Source organism: Triturus cristatus, chromosome 2_1, assembly GCF_964204655.1.
Source record: "Triturus cristatus chromosome 2_1, aTriCri1.1, whole genome shotgun sequence".
NCBI classification, from domain to species: Eukaryota; Metazoa; Chordata; class Amphibia; order Caudata; family Salamandridae; genus Triturus; species Triturus cristatus.
In genome coordinates, this window is record NC_140581.1 from 630,941,846 (window position 1) to 630,963,495 (window position 21,650).

General features: G+C 44.5%; 1 protein-coding gene across 2 annotated transcripts in view; it reads left to right on the forward strand.

Annotated features, from left to right (window-relative positions):
* Positions 1–21,650, forward strand: part of PPIP5K2 (diphosphoinositol pentakisphosphate kinase 2) — a 1,583,220-nt gene that overhangs the window by 380,198 nt on the left and 1,181,372 nt on the right. For both annotated transcript variants that reach the window (XM_085632565.1, XM_085632566.1), the window contains exon 8: positions 5,692–5,853. In XM_085632565.1, coding sequence (XP_085488691.1) covers positions 5,692–5,853 — 162 coding nt within the window. The remainder of the gene's footprint in view (positions 1–5,691; positions 5,854–21,650) is intronic.

Sequence of the window (21,650 nt, forward strand, 5' to 3'; positions counted from 1 at the left end):
ACTTAGATGCGTGGGCTGATGTAAAATCCCATGGGCAATATACATTTAATTAGTGACAGGGCGTTCTATTACGGCTAACGTACCCCCTGCTGTACATTATAAGAATATTGCAAGTCACTGAGGAGTTCTATAACCTTTCTAAGGTTATGAAACTCCGAGGTGACTTGCAATAGCCTTATGATGTACAGCAATGGGGTACTTTATCCCATATAATACATGGTCACTCCATCACCTTTTCGTGAAACCACTTAAAATCTTGATGCATAGCTCTTTCAGAAAGAGATAATGTTTGCAGACATGAAGAATAAAAATAGAACCTGTAGTGCAAGATTGAACACATTAAAAACCTATTAGATATGTGTTCGCAAAAAGATATTCGAAACAGTTCCATACAAGTCAGTTTAAAAAAAAAAACGCAGTAACTCCGAATGTGAAGAAACAATCAGATCAGAAAGATTTTAACTTTTGTATAATTATGTAAGGAATTCTAAAAAGAATCGTGTTCTTTCTGCTAGTACTGTAAGGTAGAAAAATAGAGCAGAATTAAGACAAGCAATGTTTAAATTCATTGCTTTAAACAGCTGCTCTGTTAACGGACCTGCCTTTCTCCTCAGCTTCTGGCTCTGACAGCAGGCATTGATACCAAGGAACTCGACTGCAATTGTATTTGTTGAGCCCTCTTTTCTTTATAATCGGGACTCAGCGCATCACTAGGCGCCGATTACAAAGAAATTAGAGTTGTGCATTTATACTGGGATTGTAGAACCCCATTATCATATACCTATAGTGCGGATTTGTTAAAGTCTTCATACATAGTTAATGTGCTTCCTGGCTAAAAATGCACTTGCCAGAAGAAAACAAACCAGGTGCTGTTCCACGTTTGACTTGCAGATGGCAGTAACTACCCACTTATGTTACACAACACCGCACGTTTTAGTAATGTACTGTTTGATGTTATTCGGCTTACTTTCAAACACTAAATACTTATTGTATAGTAGTAATTTAATCCCAATTCAGTAAACTCTAAGCGAGTCGCTCGAACTTTCAAGCCTTTATTAATTCACACTCCTTTAGGCCTTTTACATTTACATGACACTCGCAGGTGACTTGCGGTTTCGGCATAATGTGCTGTGGGGTTTAAATTATCTCATTTAAAACACAGTACTGTTATGGATGTCGATGTTTATAATAGATAAAAAAAAGTGACACTTTATGTGTAAATAGTGATGTATAACTGATGGGTTACAGGCTTTTTCTGCTACTACGTCAGGTTTAATTAAGTGGTAGTCGACACCATTTTGGGTGATAGGGTGAAGCATGGAATTTATGCTTGGCCGGTGCTTTCGGAAAGTGATTGATTTATTTATGCATTTTTATAAAGCGCGGACTTTACCCGAAGGTGTCGGAGCGCTGTACAATAGAACCAGTTACGTTACATGAGAGAAATGTTACAAAATAGAACGTACAAAAATAGCAGGACACAGAATCAAACACAGAAGGCAAGAGGAACTCAATATCAAACACAGCAAGCAAGGAATTTACAACAAATAAATAAATATAACACATTTACAATGACTAACGAACTTCCTGGCGGGGTCTGAGAATGAAGGAATTAGTTCTGAAAGTGTATTTGGAATAGAAGAAATTTGAGGTCCGCTTTGAAGATCCGGATGTAGGTGGTGGCACGGAGCAAAGGAGGAAGCGAGTTCCAGATTCTCACCGCATTACCTGAGAACGATTGAGCCATCACTTTTTCCCTTTTGAAGGAGGGGGGCTCAAGCAGGAACTTTTCTGCATTCCGAGAAGGTCTCAAGCCTCCGGACAATTTCAGTTTATTTGCCAGATAGCGAGGGGAGGAAGAGTGCAAGGCTTTGTGGGTGATGCAAGCCGTTTTGTAAATAGCTCTAGCCTCGATGGGAAGCCATCGGAGAGAAGACAGGATAGGAGTGATGTGGTCACTTCGTTTGGACTCCGAAATGAAGCGAGCTGCTGAATGGAGGACGGATTTAAGGGGGAGAGGTGAGATTTGGGAAGGCCAGTCAGAAGAGAATTACAATAATCCAGTCTAGAGAGAACTAGCAATTGGACCAAGGTTTTTAGGTCTTTCTCCGGGAAGAACTGACGAATCCCCCACAGAAGGCGCAGCTGATAATGTGCGTTCTTGGCAATGGAGTTGATGTGTGAGATTAGGTTGAGTCTTTTGTCAAGTATTTAGCGCAGTCGACAATGATGGGTTTACTGTTGAGTAAATTCAGCCGATCCATCCAGGATTGAACAGGAGGCGGGTAGAGAGAGGTAGAAAGGAGGAGGAATTCAGTTTTGGAGGGATTGAGAATGAGTTGGTGAACTAACATCCAGTTGTGAATAGAGTTGAGTAGTGAGAGATCTTGAGAGGAAGACACCTTGAGGTAGATTTGGGTGTCGTCTGCATAGAGATGGTAGAGGATTCCAGATTTGCTTAGGAGGCTCCCTAATGGTTCCAGATAGAGATTAAACAGAGTGGGTGCAAGGATGGAACCTTGAGGGACACCTTGACCAATCACCAGTGGAGACGAGAGACTGCTCGCAATCTTGATCATTTGGGATCTGTCCGAGAGGAATGAGGCAAACCATTTAAGCACTGTGCCTTCTACGCCCATTCTCGGTTGAAGAGTGTTAAGGAGGGTGTTGTGATTAACAGTGTCAAAGGCTGCAGATAGGTCAAGAAGAATCAGAAGGCACGATTCCCCCGAATCAAGTATATGCAGCACATCATCGATCACTTGCAGCAGGGCTGTTTCAGTGCTGCAATTTTGAATAAAGCCAGACTGGAACACGTCAAGGAGATTATTGTCCATAATGTGTTGGGAAAGTTGTTTTGCAACACATTGTTCTGTGATCTTTGAAAGAAAAGGGAGATTGGTGATGGGGCGGAAGTTATTGAGGTTGTTCGCATCTGCAGAGGTTTTTTTTAGAAGGGGGGTAACCTGTCCTATTTTGAGGAAAGCTAGGAGGGATCCTTGACTGAGGAAGAGATTAACTAGCCTGGTCCAATAAGAGAGAGTATTGGTATAGAAATCAATGGCGATGACACTAGGTATGGGGTCAGAAGAATGGTTGGAGGTTTTGGTTTCGAGGAGGCATTTGAGGAGGTCATCTTCCGAGATGGCGGCAAAGTTCTGCCAAGTGACTAAGGATTTTCGCTCCTCAATGGGAGTGGGGTGGGTGACCTGATCCACCAGTGATTTGACCTTTTCATCAAAGAATATAGCGAATTCAGTTGCTCAGTTTTTTGGGTCTGTTTTTAGCTGAGTCGAGGAGGGATCTGAAACGTGATGCTTTTTCATGGAAGATGTGTTTGTGGTATTTGGATCTTGCTGAACGTAAAAGAGAGAGATTGATGGTGGATGGAGATTGTCTCCAATGTTTCTCCAAGATTCTAAGGTTTTTCCTTTCGTCATAGAGAGCTTTATTGAACCAAGGTTTTTTTTGGGGGGGGGACTGGGGGGTTGTCAGGGGGATAGTTTCTGCGGTTTAAAAGACAAAAAAAGAAAAATCATTTACCTGCTGGCCGGCCGCCGCCACTTCTCCATCCTGTTCCTGGCTTCTGTGCTGGCACTAAGCACCCAACACAGTGTTGTGATTGGTCTGAGCAGCTCAGAGAGGGAATGGAGCCTGGGCATGTTCTCCAACCAGGCTGTAGTGCAGTCTGGGTATAGAAAATGCAAAGTGCGCAGGAATGTTTGAGCGACCCAAGAAGGCTGTCCAAACATTCATGCGAGTTACAGAGTGCCACCACCCTTCTCCCGTGCGCTGCCCAGCCCAGACCAGCCCAGCCATGTCCCACTGTCTCAGCGCGGAAAAAATAGAATGATAATAACCTTGTTATTATCATTTTTGCTTTTCTTTTTTACAGTGCTGAAAGGCAGTGGGGATGCTCCACCGCCTTAGCGGGGGAGCCGCCCCTAATCGAAGTGCACTATAAATTATGGGAACTGTGACCCTGAGCGCAATTGTGGGGGCAGTGAGAGTGTGAGCTGGTTCAAAGGTGTGGCTAAAAGAACAAACTATGATTTAGCTAATTTGTTAGTCTTTCACCTTCAGGTAATTATCTAAAATAACAGACACCTTAAATAAAAGATTAAATGCAACTTAAACTAATCAATGGGACATGCACTATTTTACGTTAGTAAACCACTATTGGTTAATAAGATTACTGCAGATGTCTCTGTGTGTAACTAGAGGTCCCCATAATTGAATCCTGGTTTGTGCCGTGGTGTGACTTGTGATTTGTAACGTTACGAGGTCCCAGACTGTGACAGAAAGCACTGTGAATATATAATTATTTTAAACTTGCTTTAGACACAGTATTATATAGACTGCCAATAAAACTTACAAAAATATTTAGGTTTAGGATTTAAAAAAATTGCTTCCGGATTAGATTTTGACAACCTACCTAGTGCAAACTTTTAAAAAATAACTTTTCATTAAAAGCATGCACTCTACAGCTCAACTGGTAACACCCTTAAAATACCTCTCAAAAAGAATAAAGCTTTGTCATCATGAATCCTGAAGTGACTTCATCAATTACAGCCAGTACCGCTCCCATGCAGCCTTTACATCTGCAGAATAACCAATTGCACACATTTACATTTCTATCAGGCACCATGGCAAGAAGGCTTGCTTCTTGTTTACTGTCTGTTCCTCCCTCGGCTTCCCAGCACTTGATACTCCCTCTGTTCCACTTCACCTGCAGCATCTCAACTGTTGGAATTAACCATCCCAGACAGTTGTCTTTTAATAAAAAGTAGGGGAACTGTTTTTGTTAAATTCAAGTATGGGGACGTAATGCCCCACAGACCCCGCCCACTTTGACCTTTGGTCTTAAATAACCTCCTGTATGGAGGGCAAGTTGTTTTTGTTCTATCTGAAATTAAAAGCCCATGGAATGAGCGTTGACCTGCTCTTTTTTCTGAGGCTGCCTACGATTCTCATAATTTGGAGCACGTTTAAAGTATGTAGGCGATAGTGGGCAATGCCTACATGGAGAATTTCAGTCTAGTTTTATTTGGAGTTGGCTTGCACATGTAGTTTAAGATGCCATGCACCCACAGGTATGTTGACCGATCTATTTGCGAAGGCATGGCAGGGAAAACTGATTTTACTGTGCATGAACGGATTGTTTTGTTGCGGCCTGTTTTATTGTTCTGCTTTATATGTGGTGATTGTAGTGTTACCAGATCAGTTGCAAAGGTCCTGACAGAACTTAATAGTCATTGGAGTGTTCACTTTTCTCTGGCAAGTTGTAGGTCAGCCGGTTGTCCTCCTACTCATTTAAACCTCGGTAGGGCCTTCCGTCAGGGGAAGGGACCAGAGCCGATAGCCACAGACGGTGACACCCGACAGTAGCACCAGATGTGCGCATGTTCATGTGTTCCAGTAAAGATCCTTTGGTAGGCGCCGTGGTGTATAATAAAAGCGGTTGTATCCTGGGTAGTCTATTTCATGTCCTTCAGCTTATTGTTCTCTCGTGTGTTGAAAGGATTGTCTCTACTTTCATATTATTAGTATGGTTAGTGGAGTAGGTGTGTGGCATGGCACAAACCGGTCCATCTTTGATTGAGCTGTGTGATCAGTCATGTTGGACACTCAAGCACCTGAGTGCCTTGTCGTCATATGCAGTAATATCCCATGCATTTTTTTCGTCTGAAGGTGTACACAGTTGGCCCAGATTATGCCCACGCAGAAGCTCGGAAGTCCCCTGCCCTGGATGGCAAAGTTGAACGGGACAGTGAGGGAAAGGAAGTCCGGTATCCAGTGATCCTGAATGCCAGAGAGAAACTAATTGCTTGGAAAGTTTGCCTTGCTTTTAAGGTAAGTGGCTTGTGCCGAAAAGGATGCTTGTCATTGTAAAGTAGCATGGGGAGCCTGGTGGTAACATTAAGCTAATATTAACAGCTCGAAGGGATCGTATTCTACTTCCTAATGTTCATGCATGGTGTTGGAGACACGAACAAATAGGGAGGGGACGGCCTAATCCCCAGTAGAACATGCCTAGTGTGACTGACCAGTCTGATTCTGTTGAAAACAATGGTCCTGAGCAGACACTAAATTTTACATAAAATTAAATATAGACCACAATGGGTTACTATACACATCCGATGTCCAGCCGGACAGGGGATTTTTATTTTTCAGATACTAAAGGATATGGTCAAGGATAATGAAAACACTACATTTATCGTGGGGCACAATCCTGCACCCTACAGCATGGGGAACGTGCGGGGGGAAAAAAGGAATAACAATGCAGACAGTTTAGGACAAACAACAGTTACAGGCAAAGACTGAGAGCCGTTGCAACTTGCAGGCATAAATGAAGTTGTAGCAAGTTTGACAAAATAGAGACCACAACGAGTAAGCACAATGGATATTTGTGGCACTATTTTTAAAGAGTCGACGTTTCGATCCCAAGCTCATTGATTAACGGGATCATCTTCAGGACTAAATTTATAACATTTGCCTGGTTTTTAACGCCTGTCAGAGTAAAGAAAAAAGGAACATAGCTTGTGTGAACAAGGGAAAACTTAGAACATATTAAGATTACTCGAAAGTTATAGCATGTCAGAAGGTCAAGGTTATCAATTGTGCACATGGAGTTGTGGTTAAAACGATCGTGCTCGGGCCTATTCCGGTCAAGTGAGTGGGGATTTGTTTGTGAGTGTGCTATGGCAAGCAGGATTTAATAAGTGACATTCAATGGGGGAATGATGAATGACTGGAGGTGTTTGGAAGTTTAAGGCATCGGCGGGCTACCTAGTTTCTACGTAAAAGTGGTTTAAAGGGGAGGAGCCAAGATGGCGACCGGAGCAGACGCTTGAGCGCCCGGCTCCGCCGGCCCTCGGCCTCGGACTATCATCCTGATTCCTATCCTCGCCGATTTTCGAGGTGCAACGTGCGCGACGACGCGCTGACCGCGCCGCCGCTTTCCCGGAGTCTGAGCCCGCCCGGATGCCGGAGTTCTTGGTGCCTTTGTTCTCCGCGCTGGACCCCTGCTCTATTGTGGCCTTGGCCGGCCCCCTGGAAGCTCCGCAGTCACTGGACCCCCGGCGCAAATCTGAGCCCCGCGGCCCCGATCCCGCCTCATACCACGGATTGTCGCCAGATGAGCCGGGGGAGAGACGCCCGGACACCTCCTTCACCTTTCACCTGACGGGCTGGAGTTATAGGGTAAGCCCCGGTGTGGCGGGTCGCCTGCTTCGCTCTGTGGCCCGCGCTGTGGAAGGCTGCGGACCCCCTTCTTCTATTGCCTAGTCGGCTGCAAAGAGAGTCCGAGGGAGGGGAAGCGACTGTTGGCTTTCACCTGTTGCGGCGTAGACCTGCGTGGAATTGCCTCCTTGTTACGACCCCCCCCCTGGCCACTGTACCGTTCAGCGGTAAAACATGGCGTTGATTGCCTGCTCGCTGCTGGGGGGCGATGCTCCGGTCTCGCCCGCTGCCCGCTTCGCCCTCCCTCTATCAGACTCCAGCTCCACAGTGCCGTCCCGGATTGCTGCCGATGTGGGGGCGCAGCTTCCGCTGACATGCGGCTCCGTTCTGGCTGCCCTGCGGGACCTTCGTCTGCAATTGTGTGTTGGCTTGCAAACGCTGAGTGAGCGGTTCGACTCCATACTGTCGGCTGCGGGTCGTGAGCGCCCCGTTTGTTCTCAACAAGACGTGGGTCTGCCAGTGCTTCTGTCCTCTTGCGGGGACGCAACGACTGTGTATAACCGTGCTACACTGGTGTCTGCATCTGGCTTTCCCGGCACCCAGGATCAATCGATCTCCTGCTCAATTGTGGACACTTTGTTTCCCCGTTCATTGCTGCCTGCTTTGTTGTTGCCTGCCTCACCGCGTCCGCAAGAGTATCCAGCTGAGCGACACCTGACGTCCTCGAGGAACCGTTCACGGTGGCCTACGGCTTCTTTTATGTGGAACTCCTGTACTTTACAGGCCAGGTCTGGATTTTATATGGTGCACAAGGGGACCTCAATGGATGATCGGCGGCCATTTTGTGACTCTACTTCTCCATCTTCTCCCAAGCGGCCATATTGTCTTTGTCTGCACGGGCTGCGGGGCCTTCATGTGGGGGCTAGTCTAATCTTACGCCCGCGATCGGGCCAGGGCTAGATTGATTTCTATCACCATGGTGTCACGGATGGGCTGGATTGGGACTGGAACTGTCTGCTTACATTGTGCGCACTCGTCGCGATTTGTCTGCCTTCATTTATATGGTTGTCACACGTTATCTTCACACGACCGCCTTTGGGTGTAGTGGGTTCTTAGTGTGTGGAGACGTAGTTGGCCGGTGGTTTCGGGCGCTCCGAGGTTACGTGGGCTCCTCCCCGCTTTCTTCCTTGATTTCTTATTTTCTTTACTCTATTCCTACTTTCTCTCTTGTCTATATTTCGGGTTCATTGGGCGACAGGCACTATGCCGGGGGGGGGGCAGGCCGTAGCCTCCGCATTGGTGTAGGGTGGGGGGGTAAATTACCTTTTCTTTTTGGTTCTATGGGCCTCTTTCTTCTATGTCTCTGCGCTATACTTGTTTCCGATTCGGGGTCCGGGTGTGGGGTGGATTGAGTGAGGGCGGCTTTGGAGGGGTGCGTATTTACTCATGTGACTATCCTGTTCTATAACTGCATCGCCTCACTGTCTGAGATTTTCTATGGCCGTTTTAATGATGCTGCTGCTCTCCCGTGTGATGAAGCCATCTTGCGGACTCGAATCTCCTTGGTTCTATCCTCTACTGACTTTTTCCTCGATAAAATTATTTTGAAAACCTTAAAATTAACCTTTACTTCTCCTTCCCCTGGTGTCAAGGATCTCTCCAGTGTATAACTCCTGAATCGTTGCTAATCTTGACCATTGACGCACAGGGGTTGTAATGTGTGTCTCAGTGCTTAACCGTTTTGTGGCCGGCCTGATGGTTGTAGGCCCGTATTTGTCCTTTTCATATGCACAAATAAAGGTTTTAAAAAAAAAAAAAAAAAGTGGTTTAAAAACTAGAACCACGTGAGTTATTAAAGGTGTGTGAATGTGCATTCCGATCGTGAGCGGCATGGGGGACAGTCGTATTTATTAAAAAATAAGAACCGGTATTGGGAGGACGTGAAGTTATGAGAAACACGTAACCGGGGGTGTTAACCATTACGGAATGGCGCGTGACTCAGTGAGAAAAGTAAGTGTAACATGTATGCTTACCCCAATTGAGGACATAGGGATATCACATATGGCAGGTCAGAGTGGAAACTGACAATGAAGAACAGCGTTGTTGCTTTTGGTTTGGTCGCTGTGAAAAAAGTTACATTGCGGTTGGATTTGGTGTGTCTTAATCGATGTGGGGTTGGGATGTAAATGAGTCTAGGGCACATACCTTGCAGTTAAGGTTTCTATAAAACTTAGTGGGCACTGGAGCGTGCTGCTCCTTGCCTGGATCGGCTGTTGGGTAGTTAGACTGTGGTGCAGATGGGCCACATTTCAATGCGCCAAGGTATTGCTTCAATATACTAATATGTTACAGTCTAAGCTTGAGGGAATTGAAAATAAGGGGAGGTTTTAGTCAAAGGCTGCCTAAGTGAGGAAAAATCCTTAAAACAGTCAATTACATCGGGTGAGGGGTTGTCTTACCTGTGGAGAGATACAGCAATGGAGATCTCTGTCCTCAGCAACAATGTGCTGTGTAGTAACCGGCTCAATGGCAGGCACTGGGCGCTGGTGCTTAGTGCTCTCATTTAAATAGAGCGGGAAACCACTGAAGGACCTCAGAGGGGTGCCAAAAGGGAGGAAGGACTATGGATGGGTGATAGCTATGTGTAACAGCGGTGGCCATCTTGGGTGAGTGAAAAACCAAGTGCGGTTAGTGTGAAGTGCAATGCAAGGGCGTGCGTAAGTGTCAATGTGTGACAAAAAAGGAGTAATTTACGCATTAACTTATTACAGTTATTTACAGAACATGCTTGGGATAATGGCCTGCACAATTGGAAGTAAAATTTGAACATGTACTGACGAATGTGGTATATACAGTTGAAAGTCACAGTTTGTGGCATATACAGGTACAAGTCAAGGTTAAGAATTTTCTCAAGAGATCAACCAGAACAACCAATTAAAATCCAAGGTGTTGCAGTATGGTATTAGTCAATTCATAAGAGGGTAGTCCAGTCCTCATTCCTATTCAGGCCATTTTTGATTGTATCAAAAAGGATTATTGCTTTTAGTTCTTCACGGTTTAACAAATGGGTCATGTTGCCTCCTCTCTGTGGCAATTTGAGTACCTTCAGAATCGTCCGGCGGATGTCATCTTCGTTGTGTTTGGCATCCGTGAAATGTTCCACCAGTGGTGTGTTGGGTGTGTTACACCTGATACGACTTCTGTGCTGTCCAATTCTTGTCTTTACTTTTTGTGTAGTCTGGCCAATGTACAGTTTCATGCAAGGACAATGTATTAAATAGATAACATTGCAGGTATTGCAATTAGAGAAGGCATTCGAATTAACTGTAATGTTATTGGCAGTGAAACTTTTGCCTTCAATCGTAAAATCACAAACATTACAACCACCACATTTGAAATGTCCTAGGATAGGAGAAAGACCCCAAAAAGAATCAAGTGTTACATGGGGGACAGTGGTGGGAAGAGCTGCTCTTACCAAGTGATCTTTCAAATTTCTGCTTTTACGGAAAGCGAATAGCGGTCTTTCAATGCTAAGACTACCTGCATTAATGACTGGCCAGTGCTGAATTATAGACTTTCTTATTTGGTTGGATACTGGTGAAAAGGTAGTGACGCAGGCTATTCTTTCCAGTTCACGTTTGGGTTTGGGGGTCAGAAGTACATCACGAGGGCAGTACCATGCCCTTTTGGATGCATTTTTTACTATCCTCTTGGGGTAACCACGATCTTTCAGTTTAGATGAGAGAGTGGCTGCCTCTCTGAAGTAGTCTGCTTTGGAAGAGCAGTTGCGCCTGATTCTCAGAAATTGAGAATATGGAAGTGAATCCCTCAGGGCCCTGGGGTGGTTACTTCCGTAACTGAGCAGCGTGTTCCGCTCAGTGGGTTTTCTGTACAGGCGTGTGAGCAATTCGCCTTCAGAGTGGAAGATTGTCAGGTCAAGAAAGGCAATGGCAGATTTATCAGTGGAGATCGTAAACGATAGGCCTGAGCAGTTGTTATTTAACCAATGAAGGATTGTTGTAGTGCACTGATATCATGTCTCCAAATGATAAAAATGTCGTCAATATATCTTCAGCATTAATCCCCGAAGGGAAAAAGGGTCTAAGGGAAAAGTTTAATGACCAAAACAACAGTTCAAATCCCCTATCCTTATATATGAAAAACAATAGTGAACTGGTGGTCGTGAAAAACGAGGAAATGAATATGAAGAACAGATAAAATATAGGAAGTTACTATAATCAACTATTCTAAGTGTGGTTGATAGAAATAGAACATAGTACTCTAGATGCGGATTCCCATCAACTGCCAAGGGAGGCCAGTGTCATCACTTGGTAATCCTTCCTTCTTGTCACTACTCCTCTGAGCCCAGAGGCAGATGTAGTAGGCAAGATCAGAGCAGAGTACAAGTTCAAGGGAGAAATCGACCAAGAGTGGCCATATGTATTCCTGTTGAAGGGTACTGTGTGTAATGAGTGCAGTGCAAGTGAAAACTTTAAAAAGGGAGTTGGACAGGGAAAACTATGTTTATTAAATATCTCTGTTCCAATCCTATTAAAAAGACATGTAGCGGCAACTTTTAGCAAATAGGTTGCATCATATAGGGGTCGACTAGTTTCAGCCAGAAGGGAATGTTTTCCCGGCTTTCTTCAGGACCAATACAAAATTGCTACTGCAAGTGAAAAAGAAAAAGAAAACGAAAGAGTGACAAGTTGTTCAACAATACAACCTGGTACCTATCGACCTCACGGCAAGTAGGGTGTATTTCACTCCTGACTTGTGTGAGCGTCAGACCTCACCTCACCCGGTAACAACTCAGGTAATTGAGACCCGGCCCTCTCCGTCGGTGCCTCTCGAGGCACCGACGGAGAGGGCCGGGTCTCAATTACCTGAGTTGTTACCGGGTGAGGTGAGGTCTGACGCTCACACAAGTCAGGAGTGAAATACACCCTACTTGCCGTGAGGTCGATAGGTACCAGGTTGTATTGTTGAACAACTTGTCACTCTTTCGTTTTCTTTTTCTTTTTCACTTGCAGTAGCAATTTTGTATTGGTCCTGAAGAAAGCCGGGAAAACATTCCCTTCTGGCTGAAACTAGTCGACCCCTATATGATGCAACCTATTTGCTAAAAGTTGCCGCTACATGTCTTTTTAATAGGATTGGAACAGAGATATTTAATAAACATAGTTTTCCCTGTCCAACTCCCTTTTTAAAGTTTTCACTTGCACTGCACTCATTACACACAGTACCCTTCAACAGGAATACATATGGCCACTCTTGGTCGATTTCTCCCTTGAACTTGTACTCTGCTCTGATCTTGCCTACTACATCTGCCTCTGGGCTCAGAGGAGTAGTGACAAGAAGGAAGGATTACCAAGTGATGACACTGGCCTCCCTTGGCAGTTGATGGGAATCCGCATCTAGAGTACTATGTTCTATTTCTATCAACCACACTTAGAATAGTTGATTATAGTAACTTCCTATATTTTATCTGTTCTTCATATTCATTTCCTCGTTTTTCACGACCACCAGTTCACTATTGTTCGTCAATATATCTTCGCCATAGGCAAATGCCTGGGAGGAATGGATTTGAGTCAGTGAGAATGGAACCTATCTCCAATTGGTCCATGAACAGAATCGCTAAGTTGGGGGCAAAAATTGCGCCCCTAGAAGTCCCTTTGATTTGTTGGTAATACAGGTTATCAAAAGTGAAAACATTTCTTGTCAAACAGATTTCTAACAGTTGTAAAATGAATAGTGTTGGAACAGTATGGGGGCGGGGGCGGTTGTCAAGTGTTTTTTGTATTACCAATAGAGCCGCTGTCTGGGGAATGTTGGTATACAGGGACTCTACGTCCATGGTGCATAGTGTATCTGATGTGGGGTCGAATGGATGGTGTTCGATAAGGTTTATCATAGCCATGCTATCTCTCACATAGCAGGCAGTGACAGGTACAAATTCTTTGATGAAGAAATCTACGTAAGAACCAAGAGGCTCAAGGATTGAGTCGCAGGCTGACACAATTGGGCGTCCAAGAGGGTTGGTAGAATTTTTGTGGACTTTGGGAAGGGTATAGATGACCGGTGTGCGTGGTGATTTCACATTTAAGAAAATGAATTCTTTTTTGCTTAAAAAGCCCTGACTGACAGCTTCAGTTGTAAGTTTCAAGATAAGGGCCTGAATTTCCTTGGTAGGGTTGCCTGGGAGTCTCTGGTAGTGTTCAGTATTGCCCAATTGGCGTAGGATTTCTGTTGTGTAAGTGTCTCTCTCCTGGAGCACTATGCCGCCACCTTTGTCGGCACTCTTTATCACCAGGGTTTCATTGGTTTTGAGCGTATTAATCGTTTGTTTCTCTTGGAGAGTAATGTTATAAGGTATAAATCTTTTTTTGCTCTCCAGATTGGCCAGATCTTTAAGTACTAACTTCTCAAAAGTCAGAATCTCCACCGGTAACATACTAGCAGTGGGTGAAAATGTAGATGGGGGACGGAAAGGGGTTTTAGCAGTGTTGGTAAGGGATGGGTGGAGTTGAAAAAAGGCTTTAAGGCGGATCCGTCTAAAAAATCTGAGGAGTTCCGTTTGTAGCTCCATAAAGTTGGGACGGATAGTAGGTACAAACGAGAGCCCTTTCTTAAGCAAGGAAAGTTCAGACTCTGTTAATATTTGTTTGGACAAGTTTCCACTCTGACCTGCCATATGTGATACCCCTATGTCCTCAATTGGGGTAAGCATACATGTTACACTTACTTTTCTCACTGAGTCACGCGCCATTCCGTAATGGTTAACACCCCCGGTTACGTGTTTCTCATAACTTCACGTCCTCCCAATACCGGTTCTTATTTTTTAATAAATACGACTGTCCCCCATGCCGCTCACGATCGGAATGCACATTCACACACCTTTAATAACTCACGTGGTTCTAGTTTTTAAACCACTTTTACGTAGAAACTAGGTAGCCCGCCGATGCCTTAAACTTCCAAACACCTCCAGTCATTCATCATTCCCCCATTGAATGTCACTTATTAAATCCTGCTTGCCATAGCACACTCACAAACAAATCCCCACTCACTTGACCGGAATAGGCCCGAGCACGATCGTTTTAACCACAACTCCATGTGCACAATTGATAACCTTGACCTTCTGACATGCTATAACTTTCGAGTAATCTTAATATGTTCTAAGTTTTCCCTTGTTCACACAAGCTATTTTCTTTTTTTCTTTACTCTGACAGGCGTTAAAAACCAGGCAAATGTTATAAATGTAGTCCTGAAGATGATCCCGTTAATCAATGAGCTTGGGATCGAAACGTCGACTCTTTAAAAATAGTGCCACAAATATCCATTGTGCTTACTCGTTGTGGTCTCTATTTTGTCAAACTTGCTACAACTTCATTTATGCCTGCAAGTTGCAACGGCTCTCAGTCTTTGCCTGTAACTGTTGTTTGTCCTAAACTGTCTGCATTGTTATTCCTTTTTTTTCCCCCCGCACGTTCCCCATGCTGTAGGGTGCAGGATTGTGCCCCACGATAAATGTAGTGTTTTCATTATCCTTGACCATATCCTTTAGTATCTGAAAAATAAAAATCCCCTGTCCGGCTGGACATCGGATGTGTATAGTAACCCATTGTGGTCTATATTTAATTTTATGTAAAATTTAGTGTCTGCTCAGGACCATTGTTTTCTACATATATAATTGATACCCGTGGTCCTTAGCCATTTTTCGGGTTCCCTTGTTTGTATAAAATACAGTCTGATTCTGTTGGCATGTGTACTCTTTGTGTGGCCTACTACCACTTGGCTTTTTTGAGGGCACTTATTACTTAATAACTCAGATCACCATTGTCTATATGTCTGCGTGACGCTGCATGGAATTCCAGGTATGAATAGCTGTTTCGCCAAATGCAAATGTGAACACAGCAATAAATATAATTTTGTTTTTCTCACAGACCCTAAATAAGAAATACCTTACCTAAAAATATATTAGACAAATAGGATCCACGTATGGGGGACCTGGTTTTTTGGGTCTCGCTGATCCAGCGCATGTGCTGCTCTGCGAGACATTTAGTTAGTGGATTTTCAAAGTGCTACCACAATCTTTTCCTGGCCTCAAGCTTGCGTTCACGAGCGCATGCACGTGCGCAGCAGCCATGTGGCTTTCAGGGCTCATTAAGCCTTGCTCTCCCAAGCGCCTTGCTTTGCCCCTCCCCCACCACATAGCGCGTCCCTGCCATCACTTTCGCTCGCCAGATAGATGCGTGTTAATTCTAACAATTTCCATTACCCGTCCTTATGCTTGTGTCTAATTTCTGGGTGAAGTCCCTCGCAAATGCCTGAGAGTGTTATAAGGGCATCTATAGCATTACAGAGAATGTCATAACTAGTATCATAGGAGCACTTGAGATTCGGCGCCGTCCTCGTAATTATTTTTTAAATATAGTGATATTTCTAACTACCAGTGACGGAGCTCTAGAGGAGTACACATATGAAACTAAATAACATTTTCACAGGGGAAATACCATGTGCATGCCTTCTTATCTCATGTCGTCCTCTTTTTAGTTTTGCACCCCACTGAAAAGCTATGTCTTCTTGGCAGGTCAAGTTAGTTACTTTGTCTTGAGCAGCCTCGGCTCACACCTTATCAGTGTATAGCCTGATTAGGTTTGTCTTAATAGTTTATCGCTCATTTACCTTCACTGTCTTGCATCTGTTCCCTACACATTACTTCGTATTGTTATCTGTTTCCATGACTTGCTTTTCTCGTTGTCTTTGTGTTCTCTTCGATAACTCCTTTTATTTTTTTGCGCATTGTTTGAAATTCAGTCTTCCTCTTCTAAAATGGAAAATAGACTTGGCCTGAGAGTGATTTGGTATTAATGAGAAATGTATATAATACTAATTTCATTGGAACACCTATTCCTGATTGTATTGGTTTTCCTCCTACTTTGGCCCAGCCTCGTAGGCTCAATTGGGAATGGAATGTACTCGTTTTTTTTGTAGATCCTCTCATTGAGATAGGTCACCTTTTATTTACATCCAAGACATTGCATGCCACATCTCTTGTAAATGCCTCCATTTTGCCATTAACCGACCTACATAGATAATCTCGCCAGTCTTTCTATTTGAACTGTAGTGTATTTAAAAGAGTACACCTCTTACTGAGACCTGAAGTCATTGTGCTTTCAACAAAGATGACATTTTGATTTTTTTACGCCTTTAGAATAGACTTGTATCTAAGTGTTCTGTGCACTAAAATGGCTGCCCTGTTGGTAGAGAGTTAACATTAGTCCAGGTCATTTCTGTAAAATGTTGCACCTCTTTCATGTTTCTGGTAATTTACTGTATACATTTCTTTTGTCATGTTTGCTTCTTGAGCATATTTCTGTTGTAAAGAGAGTTAGGATGTAATTTGGCTCGTTATATAATCCTTTCGTTCAAATGAATACTTTTAATTTCGGGTTCACGTTGCTATTGCAGTGAAGGAAAGTTTCCCCATGTTCAGCTCAGAGTGTGCGATTGTCTTTCTGAAAGTACAGAAATACGTTGCGATATGTGGCATGGTGTGTTCAGGCTCTTAAATGACAGATGCGCGTTATGCTAGTTGGGATCCTTGCCTGGCCTTCTAAAACAAATAGGAGCAATGTTTGTTTCGGTCCATTGGTCCTTGGGATGTGTACCCCAGCTGAGTCAATAGGTCTCGCTTTTGGTACCTTATAAGCATTTAGCCATGCAACAGTTGATGTTGTTGCACCAAGGATATTGTGCTGCAAAAGTAAATACTTATAAGGTCCCAAAAGCGAGACCAATTGGCTATGCCAATGCTTGTCATTTAACTGTATACCTTAGAAGGACACAGATGCTTGTGCTTATATTTCAGCAGTGCAATTTTTGGAAATACTGACCACACTCGAATTGAATGTATTTGGAGTACCCCTCGTTTTGAATGCAACATTTTCCATTACTGCTTTCTTTATTAATGCTCTCATTCCGCAACTAAATGGTAAACAGAGCAGTACGGAGCCCAACTGTTAGCCTTTTTGCTGTAGCTTCACTTTTAAGTAGACCTACTCGACACAGTGAAAACTGAACTGACTTTCTTACATTGCCTTCAAAAAGCCACGGTATTTCAGCTACATAGTATCTTCGCCTGAACTGTGTTATCCTGGCAAAACTGTTTTATTTTTAAACTTTCTTTATTGGGTTTTTGTAATTAAAATAAAAAATAAATAAAAAAATCTAATTTCCATCTAGACTAATATTGCATTCATGTGCCTCACTAAGAGTTTGTTATGGTTACTCTTTTCTTGGTTTAGTCTTCTCTTTGGCAGCATTCACAAATTCGGACCCACAATATTACAGCAGGCAGTATTCAATCCACAATTGTTTTGCCCTCCCTTGGTTAAGCTTGTTTCTTGCAGTTAACAATGGCCTTTCCGGGCCTAGGCTTTTCTTCCCTAGCAGCATGTGTCCAGCGTCCCCTCCCCTCCCACCCCCATCACAATCTCTCATCTACCCTCCACACTGGCATTTTCTACTGCATGGTATCTAGTGCAAGAGGGTGACCTAGTAGGTATGCTCTCAAGGGGTCCCATATATCTCTTGGCTTGGAGGCAGTAGGTAGCAGTTCAGTGTATATGAGTGATTGCTCCTGACAGAATATGAGGTCCTGCAGCCACTCCTTGAACTTGAGGGCCTGTCACCTCCCCCCACCGTTTAGCAAGCAGCAGGCCTAATGAAACGTATTTCCTGGTCGAGAGATCCACTCTCTCCGTGTATCCCAACAATGCCATAAGAGGGGTGGCTGGGATCGGGGATCCAGTAATTTGTCCAAGAGCGTCAACTACTTTCTGCCAGTATCCCCTTATTGGTTCACAATCCCATGATAAGTGTAGAAAATCAGCTCCTGCTTTGCCGCACCAGTCACAATTATCGTCTGATCGTAGGTGAAACCTGTAAAGCCGAGCAGCAGTATAAAAAAGCAGATGTAGGTATTTAAAATGTAAAATGCGCAGTCTGCTACTTGCCGATATCTTTCCCTTTTGTTGGCAGCAAAGCTGCCATTGTTCATCGCTAAGAGGAGACTCTAGCTCCTCATCCCAATGTAATCGTGAATTTTGTCGCAGCTCAGTGCTTGCCGTTTGGGTACTGTGATAAAGCATTGAAACTACGTGTGTGGGTATAGTGCTTTAAAGTAGGATGTGCAAGGGGGCAGCGCTGGAGGTTTGCAGTGAAATTTAGAAGTAGCCTTTTTAACATCCTGTCTCAGCCTAAGATATAGGAACAGCTCCATAGGGGTGGGCTGTAAACCCCGAAAGAAAGCCTTCCTATCGCGAAATTCACCATGTTTATATAGGTTCCCCTTTGTCATTACCCCAATTTGTTTGGAGCATCCGGCGGCAACCAGCCTCAAGCATAACCGATAGATCCAGATGGCAAGGAGTCCCCAGCAGCGGGGAGTACAGCATAGGCGCCTTTAGGTGCTTAGCTATATACCGCCAGGCTGCATTTGTACATGCAACCATCGTAGGCTCGGCGTTCCTGGATCGCAATGGCGTTTCAAAGAATGCTGCAGCCGGGATGGGAGACATGTACCCCTGCTCAATGGCTAAGTACAACACAAAAAGATGATGGACGGAATGTTGAACATTGTCAAACATTCACCCCCAGTCACAGATCTGTGTTTAATCCATCGTTATTTTGCTCACCAGGCTTCCCAGTTCAGACATAGCCATATGCAAATCAGTCCTGACCCTGTGCCTCATGGGAACAGTCCAGACCGAACTGCCAGGCCATGTCTTTCCTGGACAGGAATCAAGCATCCTAGGACCGGTTTCGGGCTGTCAGCCCTCATCAGCCAGGATAGCTTGACTCCAATGGCGTAGTGAGCAAGGGACCCACGTCTGGGCATACCCTTACCAATTAGGGTGAAAATGTAACACAAAAAGATGATGGACGGAATGTTGAACATTGTCAAACATTCACCCCCAGTCACAGATCTGGGTTTAATCCATCAATATTTTGCTCACCACGCCACCCCAGTTCAGACATAGCCATATGCAAATCAGTCCTGACCCTGTGTCTCATGGGAACAGTCCAGACCGAACTGCCAGGCCATGTCTTTCCTGGACAGGAATCAAGCATCCTAGGACCTTGGGACGGGTATGCTCAGACGCGAGTCCCGTGCTCTCCATGCCACTAGAATCAAGCTATACTGGCTGAAGAGGGGTGAAACCCCGAAACCGGTCCTAGGATGCTTGGTTCCAGTCCAGGGAGGACCTGGCTTAGCAGTTCGGGCTGGACTGTTCCCATGAGGCACAGGGTCAAGACTGATTTGCATATGGCTGGGTTCAAACTGGAATGGCATGTTGAGCAAAAAAAACGATGGATTTAGGCCCAGATCTCTGTACTGGGGTGAATGTATGACATTGTTCTGCATTCTGGCCATCAACTGTTGTTTTTGCAATGGCTAAGTGCGGCATGTACGGAGGGGGTCGAACCAATATGCTGTGAAGTGCACACAAAAAGTAGAGTTCAATATCGGGGGCTTCAAACCCCCCTTTCAAGAATGGTTGCATCATCACCTCCCATTTCAGCCTTTTTTCAACATATCAAACTTTAGAAGAGATATATTGATCACTTACTCTTTATCTGGGAGGGCAACGAGACAACAACCACTGCCTTCTTAACCCCTTCAGTGCCCGCCCCTTTCCCCGCCCAGTGCCGGCCGTTGCATTAGCGGGCGGGGTCTATGACGAGCTGGACTCGTCATGGGCACAGCGCAACCGCGGCCCATGACGAGTCCAGCTCGTCATGGGCACTGAAGGGGTTAATATGGCTAAATGATCAAAATACTTTTTTGAAGTTCATGCACATCATGAGTAAAAAGGAGTTGGTATTCTTGGATGTGAATATCCTTGTAGAAAACGGCACACTGAAGACCAATACACATGAGAAATCCACGGCAAAAAACTGCCTCCTTTTGTTTGACAGCTTCCATCCCAGGCATCTAAAAGAGAATCTACCATTCGGACAGTTCCTGAGGATTAGGAAGAACTGAACCGAACTCAAGGACTACAAGAAACAAGCAGACCAACTAACTGAGAAATTGGCAGCCAGTAACTACCGCAACCGAATGGTGGCCAAAGCTAAAAAAACAAGTATTAAACAACCATAGAAATGCTCTCCTAGAACCACGCTCTATACAGAACGATCAAGAAGCACGACCTATCTGTATCACAACATGTAGTGTAGCTTCCAATCTGGTCTACAAAATAATCCCAAAACACTGGTGTATTTTGAATAGTGGAAATTTGTCTGTGCCAAAACCAATGTTTCCCACAGAAGAGGAAAGAGGGACATGTTCGTACATACTCGGCCACTCACTGTGAACGACAAAACTAGGACACTAACTAACACTTCGACGTTACCCATGGGCCATTACTCATGTGGGAATTGCAGCGTCTGCTGTCTCACTGAGGCAACTAAAATGGTGTCCTTTAACAATGAAATGACTTGGCAACTCCGTAACTTAACAAATTGCAACACATCGAGAGTGGTCTACCTGATCACTTGCCCTTGTAATTTATACTACGTGGGCATGACCACTTGAAAAGTAAGAACTAGGAGCTGCCAACACCGCAGCAACTAGGGATGCCAACGGGCTTCTACAAAAATGTCATCCCATTATCTTGAACAAAAACACGCACCCAGCGATTTAAAATGGATAGTCCTGGAACATATAAAAGACACAGACAACCTGGAAAGGAGACTTCACGAAAAGGAACAGAGATGGGTGTTCAAACTTAAGACAGACACCTGGGGCCTCAAAGATAACATCCCATGGGGCCAATTCCTCTAGATCTGCAGTTCCACCTTTACCTTCTCTAAGCTAATTTGTCCAACAAAACGACATAGTACTAAATTTTAAATCCATACCACAGAGCGTTCAATTCTCTGTTAATTTTCTTTTTTTTTAAGCCTTGCAAAAAGACATCTGTAACAAATATCCAAATCAGCCCCTTTTGAAGAGTTCTTCAATGCCCAAAATCTTACTTCTCCAGTTTTCTATTCCATAGACATTGTCCCTTTTTTGGCCTCTTCCAGATCAGCAGCGCAGGAGTGGAGCCTCAGCTGTGCATTTGCCACTCACCGGGCTCTCCAGGCACTCTGTCAGGCAGCGGCATAGTGATTGCTCTCTCTCACTGAGTGCTCAGCCACCATCTTGGGATGCTCTGCGGCATCTGGACGGCTTCTCCACTCTACCTGCTCCTCACCTCAGAGCCGCATTCATTCAGGGATGGCTTGTGTCCTAGCCCAAGATCGGCCATTGGCATTTGTCTGTCTGCACGGGGTGTAGTTCGCTCAGTGGCCAGCAGTGACAAGGGTGGTCTGGCTCTCTCATTAGGCAGCCACCATCTTAAGAGTGTTACAGCCGCAGCTGTGTCGGCTTCTGTTTCATTCTCCCCTCTGTTGTC